At 42.6% G+C, this 22,462-nt stretch overlaps 1 protein-coding gene across 2 annotated transcripts in view; it reads left to right on the top strand.

The window, feature by feature from the left end:
* The window catches only part of SYAP1 (synapse associated protein 1), a 32,798-nt gene extending 10,741 nt beyond the window's left edge, over window positions 1-22,057 (top strand). For both annotated transcript variants that reach the window (XM_014864252.3, XM_070503282.1), the window contains 6 exons: window positions 2,385-2,458; window positions 7,330-7,469; window positions 13,715-13,863; window positions 15,237-15,295; window positions 15,740-15,887; window positions 18,040-22,057. In XM_014864252.3, the coding sequence (XP_014719738.1) occupies window positions 2,385-2,458; window positions 7,330-7,469; window positions 13,715-13,863; window positions 15,237-15,295; window positions 15,740-15,887; window positions 18,040-18,167 (698 nt within the window). In that variant the 3' untranslated portion in view covers window positions 18,168-22,057. The remainder of the gene's footprint in view (window positions 1-2,384; window positions 2,459-7,329; window positions 7,470-13,714; window positions 13,864-15,236; window positions 15,296-15,739; window positions 15,888-18,039) is intronic.
* The last annotated feature ends 405 nt before the right edge of the window (window positions 22,058-22,462 follow it).

Genomic DNA, 22,462 nt, shown 5'->3' on the forward strand with positions numbered 1-22,462 from the left:
CCCCCCAGCCCCCTTCCCCTGGTAGCTACTGAACTGTTTTCTTTGTCCATGTGTTTGTTTATAGTCCACATATGAGTGGAATCATATGGTGTTTGTCTTTCTCGGTCTGGCTTATTTTGCTTAGCATAATTCCCTCCAGTTCCATCCATGCTGTTGCAAATGGGATGATTTTGTCTTTTTTATGGCTGAGTAGTAGTCCATTGTGTGTGTGTGTGTGTATGTATACACATACATACATATATACCTGTATACACACTACATCATCTTTGTCCAATCATCGGTCGATGGGCACTTGGATTGTTTCCATGTCTTGGCTATTATGAATAGTGCTGCAATGAACGTAGGGGTGCGTATGTTACTTTGCATTGTTGATTTCAATTTGTTTGGGTAGATACCCAGTAGTGGGATAGCTGGGTCTTATGGTAGTTCTGTTTTTAGTTTTTTGAGAAATCTCTATACTGTTTTCCGTAGTGGCTGCACCAGTTTGCATTCCCGCCAGCAGTGCATGAGGGTTCCCTTCTCTCCACACCCTCTCCAACATTTGTTATTTTTAGTCTTAGTGATTATAGCCATTTTAACAGGCGTAAGGTAATATCTTGGTGCAGTTTTGATTTGCATTTCCCTGATGATTCGTGATGTTGAACATCTTTTCATGTGTTTATTGGCCATCTGTATATCTTCTTTGGAAAAATGTCTGTTCATATCCTCTGCCCATTTTTTGATTGGGCTATTTCTTTTTTTGTTGTTCAGTTGTGTTAGTTCCTTATATATTATGGAGATTAACCCCTTGTCGGATATATGATTTATAAATATTTTCTCCCAGTTGGTGGGTTGTCTTTTTGTTTTGATCCTAGTTTCTTTTGCCTTGCAGAAGCTCTTTAGTCTGATGAAGTCCCACTTGTTTGTTTTTTCTTTTGTTTCCCTTGTCTGAGAAGACATGGTATTCAAAAAGATCCTTTTAAGTTCTATGTCAAAGAGTGTATTACCTATATTATCTTCCAGGAGTTTGATGGTTTCAGGACTTATCTTCAAGTCTTTGATCCATTTTGAGTTTATTTTTGTGTATGGCGTGAGATAATGGTCTACATTCATTCTATTGCATGTGGCTGTCCACTGTTCCCAACACCATTTATTGAAGAGACTATCCTTTCTCCATTGTATGTTCTTGGCACCTTTGTTGAAGATTAGCTGTCCGTAGATGTGCGGTTTTATTTCTGGGCTTTCAGTTCTGTTCCATTGATCTGTGTGCCTGTTTTTGTACCAGTACTATGCTGTTTTGATCACTATGGCTTTGTAGTACATTTTGAAGTCAGGGCTTGTGATGCCTCCAGCTTTGTTTTTTCTCAATATTGTTTTAGCAATTTGGGGTCTTTGGTTGCCCCATATGCTACTAGCATCCTTTAATCTGGAACATTTCCATGACCTTTCTTTGTCTTTTATGATGTTAATTTTTTTTTTTAAGATTGACAGCTGAGCTAACATCTGTTTCCAATCTTTTTTTTTCCCTTCTTTTTCTCCCCAAAACCCCCCAATACATAGTTGTATATTGTAGTTGTGGTCCTTATCGTTGTGCTATGTGGGGTGCCGCCTCAACATGGCCTGATGAGCGGTGCCATATCCATGCCCAGGATCTGAACGGGTGTAACCCTGGGCCACTGAAGCGGAACGCTTGAACTTAACCACTCCACCATGGGGCCAGCCCCTGACGTTAATATTTTTGAAGAATACCTCCCCTACTTTTTTTTTTTTTGAGGAAGATTAGCCCTGAGCTAATGTCTGTCGCCAATCCTCCTCTTTTTGCTGAAGAAGACTGGCCCTGAGCTAACATCCGTGCCCATCTTCCTCTACTTTATATGTGGGACGCCTGCCACAGCATGGCTTGCCAAGTGGTGTGTAGGTCCACACCTAGGGCCTGAGCTGGCGAACCCTGGGCCACCAAAGTAGAACATGTGAACTTAACTGCTATGCCACCAGGCCAGCCCTCTCCTGCTATTTTTAAATAGACCATTCCTTGTTTGCGCTTTGTCAGGTATTTCCTCATGATTAGATTCAGATTATGCATTCTTGCCAGAATACTACATAAATGATGTTGTGTCCTTCTCAGGGTATCACATCTGGAGGCTCACAGTGGCCCTCTCTCCTTCGTTGGTATGTTGATTTTGGTCACCTCGTCAAGGTGTTGTCCAATTTTTTACTAACTCTATATGTCTGTAAGATTCATACATTAAGTCTGGGAATTATGGTGAATGTTCATATTTGGAACTTGTTAGTAAATTGCTCAAATGGTTGTGTGGAAACTTTCTCATTCCTTCAAACCACGGATTGCAGTATAACCCTTGTAACCTGTTTTTCTCTTTTCTTCTTTGCCATTAAAAACCCTTTAGAAGCAGCAGTGCCCCCATGGGTTGATAGTAATGATGAAGAAACAATTCAACAACAAATCTTGGCCTTATCTGCTGTAAGTATCTTGTGATACCCTGTATAGAAATACTTTGTTCCTATCATGACTTTATCCTTGGAAGACTGTTTTTCTTCCATACAATTTTAAAAACATTTTGAGATGTTAGGAATGTACACATCAATTTTCACTATTTTTCTTTCACTAACTTTTAATTTGCTTCTCCTTAAGTTCTTTTTTCTTAATGGAAAAGTATAGTCTGTTACACAAAATAATCTTTCAGCCCAAAAGGATTCTTTTATGTTACTAAGATAATCTTTTGAGATATGCTATCACAGGAAGTTTCTAGACAGCATTCTGATTTTCTGAATGAAACGATTCTATTCTAAATTTTCTCTTTAACTGCTATATGTATTTGTTTGAAGCTGTAATTGAAAGAAGTAAAATTCCACTTGCTAGCCCACAAAAATTTCTCTCAGGCCTTCAGAGGGAACATAGCCATACCAATTAACAATTGGGTGACTCCTCACAGTTTCGGAAAGCATTTTCCTACACATTTTCTCTGTTGAGCCTCATTGCACGTCTGCAAGGTGGGTAGGGGCTTTTGTCCCCATTGTGCAGGTGTGGGGACCGAGACTCCCAAATGTGCCCCTCACTTTTTTTTTTTTTTTAAGGATTGGCACCTGGGCTAACAACTGTTGCCAGTCTTTTTTTTTTTTTTCCCCTGCTTTATCCCCCCAAACTCCCCCTGTACACAGTTGCATATCTTAGTTGCGTGTCTTTCTAGTTGTGGGATGTGGGACGCCGCCTCAATGTGACCTAACAAGCGGTGCCATGTCCGTGCCCAGGATCCGAACCCTGGGCCACCGCAGCAGAGCACATGAACTTAACCACTCAGCCACGGAGCCGGCCCCCAGCCCCTCACTTCTTATCTGAGCCTCCACTGGGTGGTAAACTCTCAGCGGGCAGAGGCTGGCTTTGATCTCTATCTACAGCACCCAGCTCCCGCCTGGCACGGGACTCAACAAATAGTGCTTTTTACTCTGTCAGTGGTTTTCAAGCTTCATTTCTAACCTACTCTTTTTTTTTTTTTTCTTTAACCAAAGTCATAAATGGAACCTTAGTCTAGAAAACAAACAAACGTAGATCTGGGCTTTCCCTCCCTTCGATTGCCCTCCCCTAGGGCATTTTAAGGGTTTTTCTTTCCATTAGTAAACCCTTTAAAGGCATGAGCATTTCTTATGAGTTCAGTGTGAACACCATGTATTTTGTTCACCATGTTACAGCCAAACTTGATGCTGGCATCACAAACCTCCTTCTTTCCAGAAGGGAATTGGGACAGTGAGAGTTGGTGTCATTTGAGGGCAAACCTTAGATGCTCATCAGAAAAGCCCCTACAGCTCCTCTGTCCTCTGCGCCTGTTCTTCTCCCCATCTTCTCCATCTTAGAATGAGACTCCAGTTACCTGCCAATTTTTTTCTACCCACAAACCTAGGAGTTTTCCTTGAGTTGTACCTCTCCCCTCTCTGTCCTAACAATGCTGTGTTCAGAATATAGTCCACTTCTCCACTGCCACCACCGTGGTCCTGGTGCCATCTCCTGCCTGAGGCATCCTGACTGCTGTCCCATCCTTGCCCCTTTCCAGTACAAGCTCATTTCAGCAGCCAGGGGGTCCGTTTATGGCATAAATCACTTTGTGTCACTCCCCTACGTAGACCGTTCTAATGGCATCTCCTGTCTTGTAGACTAAGATCCAGACTCCCTCCACTGGCCTTTAAGGCCCTTGGCTTTGCACACCTCTCCTCCCTCGTGCCCTACTTCCCTGACTCCCAGCACTCCAGCCACTGTTCTTTCTGCTGCACAATCAGGCTGAGCCTTGTCCTGCCTTAGTGCCTTGTGCTTGCTCTCCCCTCTTCCTGGAACCCCACCCTGCACCATCCCACAAGATCTCAGCTCAAATGTCACCTCCTCCTAGAGACCTTCTCTCACCACCCTTTCAGCCCTCCACTCCCAGTTACCCCATCTCAGAGCCTTAGCCATATAAACCCTTGTCTCTCTCTCTTCCCACTCCCTTACCCCCTAACTGGAATGTAAGTGCCATGAAGGCGGGGACTCCATCAGTACCTGGGCCCTGCTGAGCAAGTGGCACAGTGCCTGGAGCACAGCTGGTGCCGAACGAGCACCTGTTGACTGGATGATGCAGTGAATGCTGCACGCACACATGCCTATGAGAGAGCTCCCAGGATTTCAGCATGACCCAGAACCTTTAAAACCGTCTTTGATACGTCCTTTCTGATGGCTGCTGAATTTGTTAAGGGATAGACTAAGTTGTTATAATAGATCCAAAAATAGAGTAGATTAAGCTGGGGCCGCCCCGTGGCCGAGTGGTTAAGTTCACATGCCGCACTTCAGCAGCCCAGGGTTTCACTGGTTTGGATCCTGGGCACGAACCTAGCACCCCTCATCAAGCCATGCCGAGGCAGCGTCCCACATAGCAGAGCCAGAAGGACCTACAACTAGGATATACAACTATATACGGGGGAGCTTTGGGGAGAAGAAGAAGAAAAAAACAATAATAAGCTATAAGTTCTTTCCCTCCCTCCCTTTTTCCCTCCTTCCGCCTCATGTAAGAGTCTAGAGGTAGATGGTCCAAGTAGGTATGCTTTGCCCCATGAAGTCATCTAGGGACTCAAGTTCTTCCCATCTTAGTCCTATCCTATACCAGCCCCTAGGATGTTGTCTGTCTTCTGTATGGTGAAGCCAGCTCCCCATAACCATGACTGTGGTCTAGCCTGTGGGAGTTGGGAAAGAGGTGGGCATGCCAGACCACTTGAAAGATGAGACCCAGAAACTACACCTCTCACTCAGGCCCGCATCCCTTTAGCAACTTAGGCCCATGTCTACTCCTAGATACCAGGGAGGCTGGAAAATCCGATCTCTGGCTGAGTGGCCACATGCCCAGCTGGAACTCAAGAGTTGTGGTCCTGAAAGAAAAGGAAGGGAAGGGATACTGGGAGGCAATTAGCAATCACTGCCAGAGTTGCTTTACATTCTCTGACTTACCAGGCACTAGTTTACAGAGAGTATAGCAGAATAACCCTTTAAGCTCCTTGTATTTAGGAGCCGTTTAGGGCCACATAATGCGTGAAAAGAAATTGATAGGGATTGGCCCCGTGGCCAAGTGGTTTAAGTTCGCGTGCTCTGCTTCTGTGGCCCAGGGTTTTGCCACTTCAGATCCTGGGCGTAGACGTGGCACCACTCATCAGGCCATGCTGAAGTGGCGTCCACACATAGCAGTGCCAGAAGCACCTACGACTAGAATATACAACTGTGTACTGAGGGGCTTCGGGGAGGAGAGGAAGAAGAAATTTTTAAAAAGAAGATTGGCAACAGATGTTAGGTGCCAATCTTTAAAAAAAGAAAAGAAAAAAGAGAAATTGATAGTACAGTTGTCATTAGGTACTTGTGAGACCTCAGTTCAGCAAATTATCGTTAGTAGTCTGGACCAAACCTTGACCTACGACTTGAAGTAAATGAGACACACCCTCCAAGAGCCTGAAGGCTTACTACAGAGAGCTGCTAAGTACATATCCAGTAGTATTCCCTGTAGTAAGTCTTGTAATAAGGATGCAGTGGACAGGAGTGGTTCATTTATTTTGGAGCGGGAAAAGGATGTTCCCGGGGAAGCTTCCCAGAAGTGGTGACACTGGAGCCGAGTTGCTGAGTCTTAGAAGGAGGGTGCAGGGATGTTTGGGGATGTGGGGCAAGGTTTGGCATTTGGGCAGGGGTTTTGCAAGCATTTGGGTGTGACTGGACTATAGAATGCAGGTGGAGAAGTAGATCAGGAGCCAGTTGGTGAGGACTTTTTTATACCATTCTGCTAAGTTTAGGTTTTATCTTAAAGGCAACAGGGAGTCATTGAAGGATTTTGGTCATAGGTAAAATCTGTTTTTCGTGGGGCAGTGTAGAAAGTGGGTTGCTATGGGTGGGAGAAATGGAACTGGAGGCAGCTACCCATTAGGAGGCTGCTATAGAAATACAGGTGAAACATTCTTGGGACAGTTTCAGGCTTTGAAATTTTTACATTGGAAGGTAAAATAGCTAAAATCCATTTAGGTTCAGCTTTGTTCTTGCTTTATTTATATAGGAATTCTCAAAACCCAGAAATATTGTTAAAACTTAACATGGGCAACGTGAGATGAAACTGACGGGCATTGTTAATAGCGGTATAAACTGCTACAGTATTTCTGCCGGAGAGTTTGGGCAGTGTGTATCAAAACAATCGTAGCCTTGGACCAGAAATCCTACTTCTAGGAATTTCGTTTAAAGAGATCATTTTAGAAGGGAATAAAAGCTGTCTGTTTGTAAAGTGTAAAGGACTGAGTCGGGTCATGGATTTCACTTTTCAGATATGACCACCATGGTTAGCTGACTTCACCTTTGGCTTAGAATGTTTCTAAGATTGTTTACACTAGTTTTCATGTACCTAAAGGTGCTCTAGATGCCCACTAAAGCAAACGTGTTTGTATGATTTCAAACTATCTAATTTTAACTAATCAACACAATTGAATTTCCTGACCTCCCACGAGACTCTCTCCAGTGGAGACGGTGAAAAGATATGTGAGCTTTCAGTGACTGGAAGCTGGGGAGATCTGGGCCAGGCTGAGGATGTCAGATCTCACTGTCCTCGCAGCCCTTCGACCCTCCCCTGAAGCCCCTCAATAAAATGGTTTGATCCAAATATATGTGTGTGTGTGTGAGTGTGAAAGGATCTGTTCTCTGTTCTATTAAGCAGACAGCTTAATGACAGCTCTGTGGACTTCATGGCTGAACTCTTTAGGAGAATTCAGTGTTTGTCAAATCAGTGATGCATTGTTACATATTAATTGTCTTCTGTGGTTTTCCCCATGTTTTTACCCTTTTCATCAAAGGACAAGAGGAATTTCCTCCGTGACCCTCCAGCTGGCGTGCAGTTTAATTTTGACTTCGATCAGATGTACCCTACCGCCCTGGTCATGCTCCAGGAGGATGAGCTACTGAGCAGGATGCGATTCGCCCTTGTTCCTAAGCTGTAAGCAGTGTGTTCTCGAGCCGGAGTGGTGCTGCTCATGCAGCATGCATGTGTGTTTTCGAAGGGCCTTACTCATGTGCATGGTCTCAGGGAGAATCTTGGAATGGGAGCCAGGATGGTCTCAGGTTCTCTTCATAAACATGGGCTCTGCAGCCCTTCAGCAACACGCACACGTCCCACAGAATCAAAACCAAAAGCAGACTTTCTAGGAAATTGGGGTGGAAATGAGATGTGCTCTTTTATCCGCAGTTAGGGGGTAGAACGCATTTTCCTACAGAAAGAACAAATGTGCCCATGTCTTCCTGAATAAAATTAAGGTCCACGAGGCCAGGCTGCCACCTTCTCTGCACGCAGGCTCTGCTCTGTGGCAACAGTGTTCTTGTTCTCTTTCCCACCCGCAGCTTTCCCTCTGCCTCAAGGCCCTGCTCCCCTCCCCAAATCCCTGCTTGTCCTTTAAGCTCCAGCACAAGCCTAATGTCTCCTGTGACATGCCCCTGACAGCCGTCAGCACAGGGCCCCCTTCCCTACCCTTCCTCTCTGCTGCCGCAGGGCTCTTCCTCACCCTTTCTAATTCCAGTCCCTTGTTTTGCATCTGTCACATGTTTAAAGTCAGCCATCTTTCTTATTCCGTGAATGTTCCTGTTCTGTGGCTATGGTGTCTTCCTGTTCTCTGAGGATGTGAAGTGTCATTTTCTTGAGATGCTCTCCTCTCTCTGCTCTTCTCTTGGAATCTTCGTGTTCGCTTTGGGCTCTGTCTTTCATGTGGCAGGCTTTCTGTACGCGTCCTTGCTGGCTGAAGGTGCTGTGCTGAAAGGGTGCTTGGAGCTGTGTGTCCACAAGCCTTTGGGGCCTGGTGGTTTCCCCGAGAGGACTCCTCAGCCTTCTGCCTGGCCGCAGGTGGGATGACAGGAGCACCTGACCCCTGTGGCTTCAGTGTGGCATCACACCCCCTTCTCAGCTGCACCAGCTGTCCCTGAGTGTGGGGCAGCTCAGGACTGTCCGTCTGCCGGTGGGAACGCAGCGCTGGCGGGAGGGGGCACCGGAGTCAGAGCCGTCTCATACTCCTTTAGGGTCTCTCCACGCTGCTCTGGTCTGAGCCCAGCCTGCACCCGGCCCTCAGAGGTGCCTGGTTCCTCCTGTCCTGTGGCCTTTGCAGGCTTCCACTTGATGAACAGGCTCGCTTCCTGCTGGCTACCCCTACTGCAGGCAGCTCAGCACAGCTTTCTCTGGTCCGCAGAGTAGCTTACTATTTGCCCATCAACTTTTGAGTTTCCACTGTCGTTTTCCTCACCAGTTCTCTTTGTCATTGTGGGTTTTTTATCTACTTAATTCCTTTTCTAACATTTTAATGGTGTTTTCAAAGGGAGCACAGATAAACACGTGTTCATTTTGCTTGGTTTAGCTGGCCAAATCGGGATTTGAAGAAATATTGGCTAGCCTTTTGATTCACATAGCAGCAAGGGTCTTCTATCTGTGAAAGAAAAACACTTTGGAAGTGTTCTTCCAGACTTGGAATAAGAGTTATATAGAATCTTTTCTATTTTTTTTTTCTTTTTAGTGAAACTCTTTTCTCCATAAAGAGAATGAATTTCTACAGCCCTCCCCCACCCTCCCAAAAGAAAAGTATATGTTTTATGGCTAAAATCTCATTACAAATTTAATCTTTAGACTATGTCTAAAATAGCTATTTTTATTTAAGGATATAAAAAAATTACCATCTGATCTATTTCTGACTATTATGCTCAGAAAACTCTGGGAGCTGGCTTCTGAACAGCTCATGTGTATGTATCTATTTGAAGCTCTTTTGTCTCAGAATGTGAGATCGTCCGTATTCTGGATAATGGCCTCCTTCTGAGAGAAGAGTAGCAAAGCTCTGGGGGTGAGGTGGGCTTCCCACCTGAAGGCTCCATCAACTTGAAAACCATTTGAATCACCCTGAGCTGCTCACTGGGCCCTGTGGCAGGGTTCTCGGAACAGTCCAGAGGCCCTGGGGTGCTGGGACATGTGACCTGAGGGGCTTGTGACAGGCATGTAGCTGTCCATAGTTTTGAGTATTGACAATTCTGGACTTCCTCTCTCTGACAGTAATTTTAGATTTTTTTAAGGCTTTGCAGAATTGGTATTTAGCAAATAGTATTTCTGATTTGTTGCAGACGAAGTAGACGGCTCATTGAGTAATATAATTCCACTTTCCTACTTCTGATTCTGTAACGGATGATATAGAAATGAGAGTTATTATTTTTTATGTCTTTATCTGTTAGAAATGCTTACTGAAGTCTTTCTGGATGAAAGCACATGATATCTGGCATTGCCTTAAAATATTGCAACCCCCACCCAAAGGAAAGTGTGCAGGGGAGAGGACATGACACATGACTGGCAAATGCTGGTGATTGTTGGAGTTAGGTCATGGGTACATGGGGGTTCTTTGTTCTAGTCTCTCCACTTTTATTTCGTTGAAATTTCCAGAATAAAAGAAAAATGAGCCATCGCACACAAATATAGGACTTCTGGACTTTTCCTTTCTGACATACAGAAGTGTATCTTTGATCATTTGAGACACTTTTTCTGAACAGAAGCCATCATTAACCAGGAACAATTTAGAAAATAAAACAAAATAACATTTGCTCTGTGTTTCAAAACGTCTTTTAGTGTGTTAGCACTTCCCAATGACAGCAGTGCTGGCATGAGACAGCCCTGCTGGTGCGTCACAGACACCCTCTGAGGCCTTCACTCTGACGACAGTAGGAAAATCACAAGTCCCTTCCAGCCTTAGATTGTGACATATGCCCATTGTTTCCCAGAGGGTGCTCACAGCGTACTAATGTCTTAAAATAGTCAGTGAAAGCATAAGTGGTCAGATAAACATTTGAGAGGTGCTACATTCAATGGTTTTCTTTATTAGAGGGCTTCTCAGAACCTTGAGTATGTCATCTGCATTGTGACTCTCTCTGGAGGGTAACCGAAAATTTCTGCAGTGCTTCCTCTTACATCAAGAGGGAGGACTCTGGAAAACAGCTCAAGTGTTTGTCTTTTTTTTTTTTTTTTTTTTTTTTGCTGAGGAAGACTGGCCCTGAGCGAACATCCATGCCCATCTTATTCTACATTACATGTGGGATGCCTACTACAGCGTGGCTTGCCAAGCGGTGCCACGTCTGCAGCCGGGATCCGAATCTGCAAACCCCGGGCCGCCGTAGCAGAACATGCACATTTAGCCGCTGTGCCACTGGGCTGGTCCCTCAAGTGTTTGTCTTTATTAAGAGAGCAATCATGGTCCATGATCCACTGTAGATAGATAGTACACCTCTTTCATTTTGGACATTTCATAGAGCTCAAAATTAAAAGTGACCTTGAAAATATCCAGGCAGCTCACTACCTCGTGAGAAGGCTAATCTCATTTTGTGTAGCTGTGATGTTGTGTTTTAAGACCCTTGAACTTATCCGGGTAAACAGCCCAGTTCCTTTATTTATTCCCAAGGTGGCTTAGTCTCTGTACCCCCTCACCATGCAGGTGATTTACCTCTGAAAGTGAGTTCCCCGAGGTGAATACGGTCTGTTGTCTAATTGCAGAAGAGCATGTTGTAGTGTATCTTGTGTTGCACTGTAATGCAGCCTAAGATTTCGTTAGCTTTTCTGGCAGCTGCAGCATCCATCGTTTGCTCGGCTAAACTTGTGGTCGGCCATGACCCCTTAAACTGCTGTTCAGCCAGATCTCCCTCCTGCCGAACTATTTCCAAGAGATGTTATGAGAAAAAGAGTTAGGAGGCCACGTGAGTTTGGGAAATGTGCTTGGCGTGCAGTGAGAATTTAACAAGGAAGAGGTCATTATTATTCCTGTGACCATCTCTGTTGGCAGACAACTTGTCTTATTCATCCCAGAATCTCTCCGGCACCTAGCCTGGGGCCTAATGCATGTGGCACTCGGTAAATGAGGTTGGAATTAATGAAAGAAAAGATGGGCTGCATCTAGCAGTGTGTCATCTTGTTACCTAGCCTGGCATATGTAGATAATCTTGCATTTTGCCTCTGTCACTTAAAAAGCTAGCTTCCTAGTCCAGTTTTGCCATTCACAGATGTGACAGCCATGGATTTTGATGTCTTGTCTTAGGCAAGCCCTGTCCTCATTCACAAGCCTGGGTCTCAGGATTTTCTCCCTGTTCTCACTGATTTTATTCTACTCCTTCAGTCTTTTTCTGTCGTGCTTTCTTCCTCGGCTTCCCCCCTTTCTAAGAACCTGCATCTCTTCTAGTAAACCAGGAGGTGAAGAGGCATTCTCCTACCCTTTGTCATTTCTACTAGCAAAACATTTTTGGAACACAAAATGTGTGATTCCTCCAGGCAAAAAAAAAAACAAAACACGACACACACTCTGCAGGTCACCAAAGCCGTTCCTTGGGCCTTGGTTTCAGGGGGTTGTGCGTTTTATGGTTTTTGTTGAGTCTTGTTTTGTCTTCCACGCTCGGGATTTTTATTTAATTGCTCTGAGGTGAGCGCAGTCATCAATGTTTTTTATTATTTTGAAACAATCACAAACTTATGGAAAGATTAGAAGTACAGTATGAACTTTTTTTTTCTGAATCATTTGAGACCAGATGGCCCATCCCCCTTGAATAATTTAGTGTGTATTTCCTACAAACAGGGATTCTCCTACACAACCATGACGCAACCATCCACATCAGGAAACGGTCACTTATGCGTTATTATTGTCTAATTCTCCGACCCTATTCAGGTTTTACCATTTGTCCCAGTAATATCCTTTTTAGCAAAAGGATCCAGTTCAGACTTACATGGACATCAGCTTCCTTGAGTCTGTTGCATCCATCAGGTGGCATATGGTGATCTTATCCCATTCCTGTCCCTTCTTTGGTCACTTAATGAAGGTAGTTTCTGCCAGACTTTTCCTTTCCTCTTTGAAATTAATAAGTATTTTCTTGGGGAGGTACTTTGAAACTGTGTAAATATTCCATTCCTCTTCAGACTTTCAATGTATTCATGTATTATATCTGTATGGACTCATGGTCCTGTTTTACACAATGGTTATAATTCATTGCTATTGTTATTTATTTTGATGCCCAAGTTATTACCAATTTGGCCAGTGGGAGCTCATTGAAGCTAGCTTTTGTGTTCTTTTCACTCATTCTTTGAGCGCTTCCTTCCTTGCTGGCACAAGATAGTCCAGGCTCATCTTGTTCTTTCCCTGTTGTAGCCCTGGAATCAGCCATTTATCCAAGGAGCTCTGGTTCCTTTTAGTGGAAAATGGTGTTTAGAAACCAAGATCTGAGCATTAGGCATGCTCATTGCTCTTGAGGTGTCACTACTCCTTGGCCCACTCAGTGGACAGAGGTAGGAAATATGTGTGTGCTCGTGTACATACACATGCATTCATTTGCATCTCTATTGAATGAAAACCATGTGTTCATAGTGATACCTCATGACAGGATCATTCTAGAATTTTCCCTTTCAATGTTTATAACTCCCTTCTCTGATGGTGAGAAACCTGGTTTCCACTATCCTTAATATTTTTACTTAATGATCAATCCCCCATGTGTAACCAATCTTCCATTTTTACCGCCACCTCCTCCCCTGCTCAGACACCCTCCTCTCCCTGCTCAGGTTCTCACTCCCCATTCCAGGCCACCCCCTTGTGTGGACACTTACCTTACCCCACTTGGGCACCAATACCACATCCCAGGTGATTCTAATAGACAAGTTTGAGAACCACTGAGAGTTCTCAGGTTGAACTGCACTTCAGTCTTTTTAGCAACTATCTCCCACCTCATTGCTAACTCTTACTGGTTGCTAGTTGTTTGCAAACTGCCAAACATTTCCTTTCATAAGGAACACCACCCACAATCCTTTCTTCTCACTGCCTGAAAGCACTAAATCCTCTGATGAACAGCAAGTAATTGGTGGAGACCTGGCTCCACTTCCAGTCTCCCAGCTTGATTATGCTGCTTTCACAACAGTACCCTCTTTTCCTCTGCTGAAGGTGGTATTGGTGTCATTAAAATACCTGAGATGTCATTGGTGTTCTGTAAGTTGTCTTTTGCTCCTGAGGAAAAGATAGCTCTTCTTTTTATCCTGTTATTCAGCTTTCAACAAGAAAGCAAATGAGAACCTCCTTTGGCCTCACTTGGGTTTGAAAATGCCCCTAAAAATCATCTATTCCAATCTCCACTGCAACAGATAACCCCTGCGTGCGTTTGTATGCATGCATTCTCAAATGTGGTGGTGTTTGTCTTTAAAAGCGTGAAGGAAGAAGTGTTCTGGCGAAACTACTTTTACCGGGTCTCCCTGATTAAGCAGTCAGCCCAGCTCACGGCCCTGGCCGCCCAGCAGCAGGCTGCCGGAAAGGAGGAGAAGAGCCATGGCAGAGAAGAGGAGTTGCCACTGACAGGTATATTCAGAGGAGACGTCACTGTGCAAAAGAGAGTTACTTTAAAAATATTCTTAACTTAGAGACTCTGATGAGCTTGTCATCTTGTATGTACCAGAAATGTCCTTGTCATCTTATGGAAAATTCTTTTCTTTCCAGAGCAAATATTCATTGTTTTCTTGTTGCCCTCTCTCTGACCCCACTCACACCTCTTCCCCAAGCTTTCCTTGACTTTGCTATCTTTTTCTCATTCTTTGGTTTTTTAATTTCTTCCTTTTTATTCCTCCCTCGATCACTAGTCATCTTCCCCTGTGTTTCCTTACCTCTTATTTATACCTTCTGTCCTTCACCAATCCAGTCCACCCTTTCTCTTTGTTTCTCAGTCTTCCATCCGACCTGACGTTTCCCCAGTACTGTAGCCTGTAGAGCAGAAGTGAGCTCCGGTCCACTCCAAGTTACAAATACCCAGCTCCCCGCGAGGCACTATTACATTACACGTTGGACTCTTTCCTATTGTGACAGTTTACCTCTGCTTGTTGAGGAAAGTGTTTTATAATATCAGCAGTGATTTCACATCTGTAATAATAAAATAAGTGTATTTTGTGTCATATTTTTAACATTTAATGAATACTTGTGTATAGGTACTAATTACAACTGGAGACTTACCCATTCATGGAATTTTAAATGATTACACCAAACATTGTGTCCTAAGGCACAGGTTGTACAGACCACTAGGAAAGGACCTGACACTGCATTTAGGGTCCAGGCAATGTAGTGAAGTTGCTCTACACAGTAACATTTAGCGTTTTGCCTGTAGATGTTAATATGAATCCCAATTGTCTATCATTCTTTAGTATTTCTTTTTAATAGTTTTGTTGGAAAATTCCATTTTACCAAACACTGCCTGTGTAACAAAATGGACTCCAGACAGGGTTCAGTAAAGACTGCACATCTAGTAAGGTGGATAAGCTAGAAAATGTGGCCCGTGAGAAAGAGGAGAAGCTGGGACTGAGCAGTACTCTCTACTTTGTGCTTTCTAGCGTTCGTGATGAAAGGGAAACTTGCTAGATACCTTAACTCTCATTAGCCTAAAAGAAAGAACAGAACTATCCTTTAATGAATTTTCCTAACACTGAAGTCAAAATTTATTTCCTGCAGGAAATCTAAGGGGCATCGAATATGATGACATATTAAAAATATCCCCAAAAGAAAGAGGTTCAGATGGTTTTACCTGGCTATTTCTTGTAATAACTTAAGAAAAACTGAAAGCATAACATAAAAGCTCATTTCTGAAAATTATTTAGTATCATCATACTTGTGGGTATTTTAGTTGTTATAATATGTATTCAGAATTGAATCAAGCAATTATTGTCTCTTTTATTCTCACTTCTTAGAGGCAGTACGGCCCAAAACGCCACCTGTCGTAATCAAATCTCAGCTTAAAACTCAAGAGGTAATACAGTTTTCTGTTGTACCTAGTAGTTGATGTCTGGAAATGAACTGTGTTAACTATCTCATATAACCATTTCAAACTACTTATGAATACAGGGCTTATCTGTTCTACAGAAGAGGGGTCTGGTACTTGCATAGTTAAGGACCTAGAGCTGAGACCTGAGGCAATTCCCTGGCATAAATAATTCCAGATATGCTCATCAGGAATTGGACAGAATGAGTGGAGTGATCCAAACTGAGTGTAATAGATTCAGGTGGTAACTCATTTAGTTACCAAGCAACTGTGCAGGTTAGAAGGTTGGAGAGCAGTGAGCATTCGACTAGCAGAGGAAGGAACCGAAAATGATGCTGCATTAAATTGTGAGATGACCATAAACCAGAGCTCTATCTAGCACATAAATGTCACTTAGAAAACCGTTTTCTGAGCTCATTTGTTGCATTTCAGGATGAAGAGGAGATTTCTACCAGCCCAGGTGTTTCTGAGTTTGTCAGTGACGCCTTTGATGCCTGTAACTTAGATCAGGAGGATTTGAGGAAGGAAATGGAGCAACTGGTGCTTAACAAAAAGGAGGAGGAGACAGCCGTACTAGAAGGTAAAAAAAAAAACAAAACTGTTCTCCTCCCTACTTCTGAAGTTGATTATAGAAAATTGTTATTCTGAAGCAGATAGACAAAAATACATTGTAACTTTTGCATCAGAATTGCTTCTCTGTTCCCCACTAGAAGGTGGATTCTAGCACACGTGACCAGACCTCATGTCCCTTTGCCCTAAGCATGCACAGAAGCATACAGAGGAGAAACTAAGAGCCAGAGAGGATAAGTGATTTGTTCAAGGCGCCTCAGCCCCATGGACATGTGGCCAGGAGCCAGGCGAGGAAGTGTGCACACCCTTTCGCTTAGAGATGCTGCCCTCTGGCCTTCTGCTTTAACAGCTACCCTCCTGCTTGGGTTGATATTTGTATGTGGGAAAGTGTTTTCCCAGCTGCTGTGTGCCACAAGAGCATCACTTCTGGGAAGGAGCAGCCTGCCTTTAAAAAAATAATTTAGAAAAAAGTACAAGCAGAGAGGGACTGGCTTTCTACTGGATGAAAAGCAAAGGCTTGGGTTCATCATCATCAAATGAAGAGTGTTTCACGAAGCCTTCTGAGACTTCCAGTGCGTTCAGGAAGCCAGTTCCCACAGTTGTGCAGAGCGCACCAGTGAGGTGCTCCCGTAGGAGAACCAGAGCCCTGTTTGCACACTGCAGAGGAACTCTGGAGGAGAGAAGTGGGAAGGAAGGAGATGGGAGGAGCTGTGGGAGAAAGAAGCGAGTGGGGAAGTGACAACCTGGGCTCACCAGGCCCTTCAGACCCCACTCACCTCATCTGTTTTCCATACAGATGGCTGCTGGCCACCTCAGAAGGAAGGCGGGCACGAGCCCCATGTGTTGTGGGCAGTAGCTCGAGCAGACTGTGCACTGGCTCCATTTTTGCTGGTGATAACTAATAGCAGAGGCCCCACAGGAGACTGGAAGGAGCCCTGGGTCAGGACTCATAAGGTGCCGGCAGGCTGCTCCGGGCGAACTGCTCTTTCTCTGAATTCCTGCCCTAGTTAGAATTTGAACCACTTCATAATATTCTTCTATATATGAGTTGTCTTGGCCCCCCAGCTAAATTGTAAGTTCCTCAAGGGTAGTTACACCGTGTCTTGTTATCCCCCCAGTACCTAACGTGGAGCCTAGCACCCAGTAAGCACCTAGTAAATACTTGTGAAATTGGTGGTTTGCTATGCAACACACAGTGTCTTTTTCCCTTGAGGTCACTGCTGCAAAAACATCCAAACATTTGGCTTTCATTTTCTCTGTAGCTACTAAGTTTAAAATTGGTTTTTGAAAGATGAAAATGAATTTTAGCTTTACCTTTTCAATAGCTGGTTGGTTTGTTTTCTCCGTATTTTATAACTATATAGCAGATGCCTTATCCTATACATACATACATACGTGTAGACACACACACAGAGGTACAGTGAGTGTCCGAGTGGAAGGTTGCAGCTCTAAATCTCAACATGGAAGACTGGTGTGAGAGCTCAGAGGGAGCCCAGGTGAGGGGCCAGCCTTTGGCAAGAGACTGCCTGCCTTCAGCTCCTGGGAGCTGTTGCCACTGTGGGGAGACCACTGCTAATGGGGCTAAGCACACACTGTGGAGCCTGCGCATCTGCTTCCATCTGTATGTCTGTTGCTGTCAAGCTGTTTGATCTTAGGCAAGTCACTTAACCTCTCTGTGCGTCCATTTCCCCACCTGTGGAACGTGTGCAATAGTCTGTCTAGTCCGTGGATTGTTCTAAGGATGGAAAAAAAAGTGATATGTGGAAAGTGGTTAGCCCAGTGCCGGCTCAGTGAGTACTCAAGAAACGTGAGCTGGTTTTGCTGTCGTCATCATCAGTAGTGGTAAAAATGAAGTTGCAACCAAATATTAATTAGCAACTGTCCATTTTAAAACAGAGGCCTAGGTAAAGCAAAATAACACCCCAAACTTATGGCGACATCTGATACCTTTGCTTCTGTGTTCAACAAATTTACCTTTCTGATCATATTTCTCTTTGGTCACTGTTAAAATTTGGTTCTTCCGAGCACACACAGTAAGGAAGCCTGGGATGTTAAAAATTAGCGTGGCTAGGACTTACATAGGTTGTTATAGTTGACTGAATTGTTAAAACCAGCGTTGTGAATTCAGAGCGAATCTTTGAGTTCTCGTTTGTTTCTCTTAGAGGATTCTGCGGATTGGGAAAAAGAACTACAACAGGAACTTCAGGAATATGAAGTGGTGGCAGAATCAGAGAAACGAGATGAAAACTGGGATAAGGAAATAGAGAAAATGCTTCAGGAGGAAAATTAGCTGTTTCCTGAAATAAAGGAATAATCCTTAACATTGTGTAACTGACATTAAATTCTGGATGGCAATACTCGCTGAATCAGAAGGCACAAAAGCGTATAACTTTATGAATTTTAAAATTATTCTTTTTTCAAGCTGAAACTTGCCTCTTTTACTTTTAAAAAAAGTATATAGAACAGTTATTCTAATCATCAAAAAGGGATGTTTTGTGTAATATTTCTTTAATATAAATCTAGTTAGAGATGTTCTTCTAGTCAGTATGGATATCTTTGCAACAGAAACACAAGTAAAATTTTAGAGTTCTGTTTTCCATGAGGTCAAAAATGTAATTCTTCAATTGTGGTTTTCTAAACATTTGTACTTCTTGTTGCATTTTTGTTGATACATGTACGTTAAAGTACTTACTTAATGGATTCATAACCATCAAAACGACCAAATTGTACCAAAGAACTTAAGAGGAAGCACTTTCAGGACTATTTTCTTGCTGGTTATTTTCTAAAATTCCATCTGGAAGCCAAAAGATAAGATAATTATGTTGATTTTGATGGTATAAGCATCACAAAATTTGACATTGAGAAATACTGTGCAAAAATGTTTTTATCTGGGGCCTTTTTTCTCTTTGTTTTTTTTTTTTTTAACTATACCACATTCAGTAATGTTGTTTTCCTGAATCTCACATCACAGTTTTTGTAGAAAGCAGGGCCTTTCATCCTTTTTGTAGTAATTACCTTCAGAAGCCTGTTCACCTTAAAGTCTCATTCTTGTTTAAATCATCACCACATATAAATGTTTTAGCTTTGTCTTAATTAAACTGTCTTTATAAAATTGTATCCTTCCAAGTACAACTTACGGCACTTCACTGATCAGTCCTACTTGTATTCTGCTACACCAGCAGGCCCATGTTCATAGAAGGTGGTTATTTTAAAAGAACAAGGTGGCTTAGTGTCAGAACACTTCCAAGGCATTTGCTTCCCAAAACTTTCATATTTTTCAGGGAGCCTTTATTTCCTAAAGGGGAATACAATTAAGACAATTCTTTATAAGAAAAATGTACATATTTATATTCTTGACCCCATAAAAGTTAGTCCTTGGTTCTCTGGCAAAGGCATAGTCAACAAGAGAACTGGGCGTGGGTTCCAGCATTACTGTTGTTTGTAGTTTGGGATACGCACATGTGAATGAGCCAGACTGTGTCAGCCTAGGATCACTTAGGTTGTAGCAATAAACTCATGTATTCTATGAAACCACTGACCCCATTATCAAGAGATTTCCACTTGTGGTGCAGCAGTTGCCAATTACTGAGATTAGGTTCAGAGATGATGACTGGCAACTTCTAAAATAATCGTATTGAAGGGAGAAGTTTGAATTTATTTTTTTAAATAGAGTTTGCTGGAGGGAAGGAACTATTAAATGTTTTTAATTTAACTGTTAAATGTTTTTAAGCAGCTAAAATTCCTAGATGTAAGTAGATCAGAATATGACAGTGCTTGGCTCTTAGTATACGCACTAAAATTCTTTTTTTTTTTTTAATTACTTTGTTTGAATTGTTTTTTTTTCTTTTAAATATTGGCACCTGAGCTAACATCTGTTGCCAGTCTTCTTTTTTTTTTCTTCTCCCCAAAGCCCCCCAGTACGTAGTTGTATATTCTAGTTGTAGGTCCTTCTGGCTGTGCTCTGTGGGACACCACTTCAGCATGGCCTGATGAGTGGTGCCATGTCTGCTCCCAGGATCCAAACCGGCGAAACCCTGGGCCACCAAAGCGGAGCGCACAGACTTAACCACTCGGCCACGGGGCCGGCTCCCTGCACTAAAATTCTCACTGATGAATGTTGAATAAATGTAAAAAAGCAAAGGTTTCAGAGAAAGTAAAAAAAAAACTCTAAAATGACAATAGAAATATGTTACGATTGCTACTATCAGTTTTACCTGATACTCCTACTGCATTTAAAAACAACCTAATTGTACATTGCCCTGTGAAAATAAAAGGATAAAATAAGATTTTATAAACAGCATAAAAATACAGTTCTATATTTTTATGTGTTCATCAAGGAGTAAAATGTTCTGCTTTTGTAAATTATACAAGTAACTGAAGTGTTACTCCTTTAAAGGGCAAAATAATTTGTGACCATGTTTGGTGGAATATTTCTAAGTATTTATTACATACCTGGGGGTTAGCCAACAGGACATACTGAGCATAAAAACACGTAAGCTTCATAAAAGGTTAAAATATGAACATACTTGCTCGCACTGTGGGGATTATACCTCACTACCCGGAGTGTGGCTCAACCAGCATCACTGGCCTGCCCTGGAAGCTTGTTAGAAATGCAGGGTCTTGGCTCCTGCTGCAGCCCCGCTGGCCCAGTCTGCATGTTACTGAGACCCCCAGGGATTAGAACGGCCTTGACAGTTTGGGACGCGCTGGACTAATGTACTAATGTGCTCAGGGCAGCCGAGGTTTCTGGACTCCTTCACTAGCGTCCTTGGATAAGTGTCTTTCTAGTTGGCGTTACAAGTCGCCTCTGCTGTGTCAGTTGGTACTGACTGCAACTCCCCCTTCCACATTGCCAAAGAAAGAGGAACCAAATCCCCAGGGGGACCACAAATAGTCCTGCTAAATCAGATATTTCTAATAGCACACATTTCAAAGGAAAATGATGACACTGCGAAGCACAGACATAAGGCGCTCTCAGAACCTTTTGAGGCGAGGGGGTTACATGTTATCAGAACGTTTTACATGTTCGCAAGCTTTCTCTGAGGTTCTTGGGGGACAGGAGAGGAATGATGTGCCATGAAGGCTGTAAAGGATGGACGGTACCATGGGTGGCAGGTTTGTGCACGTGAAATCAAATAACAAAAACAGTTTAAAAGGTACCAGAGCATGGAACCAAACTATGTCTTTAAAGCCTGTTTGAGGTATATGGAGTCAATACAAGAATTAACAATATCCCTTTATTTGCTCTTAAAGCAGTTTATCAAGCTAGTAAAGTCCTCAGCTGACGCAGCCAGTCTTGGCAACAGCAGACTCAATCACAACGTCAGAATCTCGCTATACGCAGAAGTGGTAACTTCTTATACAAAGTGGGAAAGCTCAATTTGTAATTTTTGAAGAGTTAAGCTAGAGGAGCTTATCTTGTAGGAGATAAAGCAGCGATTATGCTTGTACTCACAGGGTTTGCAGATGTCCTACTGGAACCGAGACAGTTTTCCACTATGGGAACGTTGTCACAGAGAGGATTTTTAGGACATTTTAAAGGTTTACCAAAAGAAAACTTATGATCACATCAAACTGGCAATATTTTATTTGCCTCTTTGACTGCTTTGGTATAAAAATCAGGACTCTGAACGTGCTTCTATAATTTAAATAGTTTGATATGGTTGATCATTCTGGTAGTAGTGAGATTTCCCCTCCATTTTTAAGTAAAGATAAACATTTTCAAATATGAAAATTAGGGGAATTTAATTTTAGCAAATTTATTTTTAAGCTTTTAAAAATATAAGTGGTAGAAACTGATAGTTTATATAATCAGTTTTATTGGGGGGAAAACAGGCCATCTTAAATGATTACTTCCACAGGCTATGTTGATAGGAAAATAAAATTACAAAATGCATGTTACAGTATCCAAAAAAGATGGTACTTAGAAAACTAATGTCATGACAGATGACAAATACATACTCATTAAGCTTTAATCACATACAGTTATGTCTGTCGCACAAATCATATTGTTTATCTGGTCTTCACACTAAGGGGTTTGTTTAGATAGAGCTGTTTATGATTTCAGTTGTTAAACTATGATTTTTTATAGCATTTATTCAATGCATCCTGATTTATTTCCAATATGAAAAACTATATTACACTTTGTTCTGAATAAATAAAGCTCACTTTTAGCGGTAAGATATGTTACAGTGGTTTTTCCTGAATAACTAAAACTTCTATTCTGGTAAAGAGGACTTGTAAGTATTTCAAAGTTACCTGGTATGTAGGCTCCTACTGTTAGAATTAAAGCTGCCTTGAGATAGTACTGCGTTTTAAGAACACGTTTTACTTTGACCGTGGAGTTCTACTCAGATGCAGATCCTCCTAACCCAGGCAGTAGGTCTTTTACTCTAAAGCTATTATGGGATTTTTCCCTCCTCTGCTACTGATGATATACAGTGATCTCTCTTGTTCTTTCCTGAAAACCATGATGAGCAGTGACAGTGCTTTCTGCTGGCTAGAGCTAAAACTCAACAAAGTTAACCAGCTCCTCTAAGAATTAAGCATCTTCTCAATAAAGCTGGGGAAAAAAATTAAGCCTGT

This window comes from Equus asinus, chromosome X (assembly GCF_041296235.1).
Source record: "Equus asinus isolate D_3611 breed Donkey chromosome X, EquAss-T2T_v2, whole genome shotgun sequence".
NCBI classification, from domain to species: Eukaryota; Metazoa; Chordata; class Mammalia; order Perissodactyla; family Equidae; genus Equus; species Equus asinus.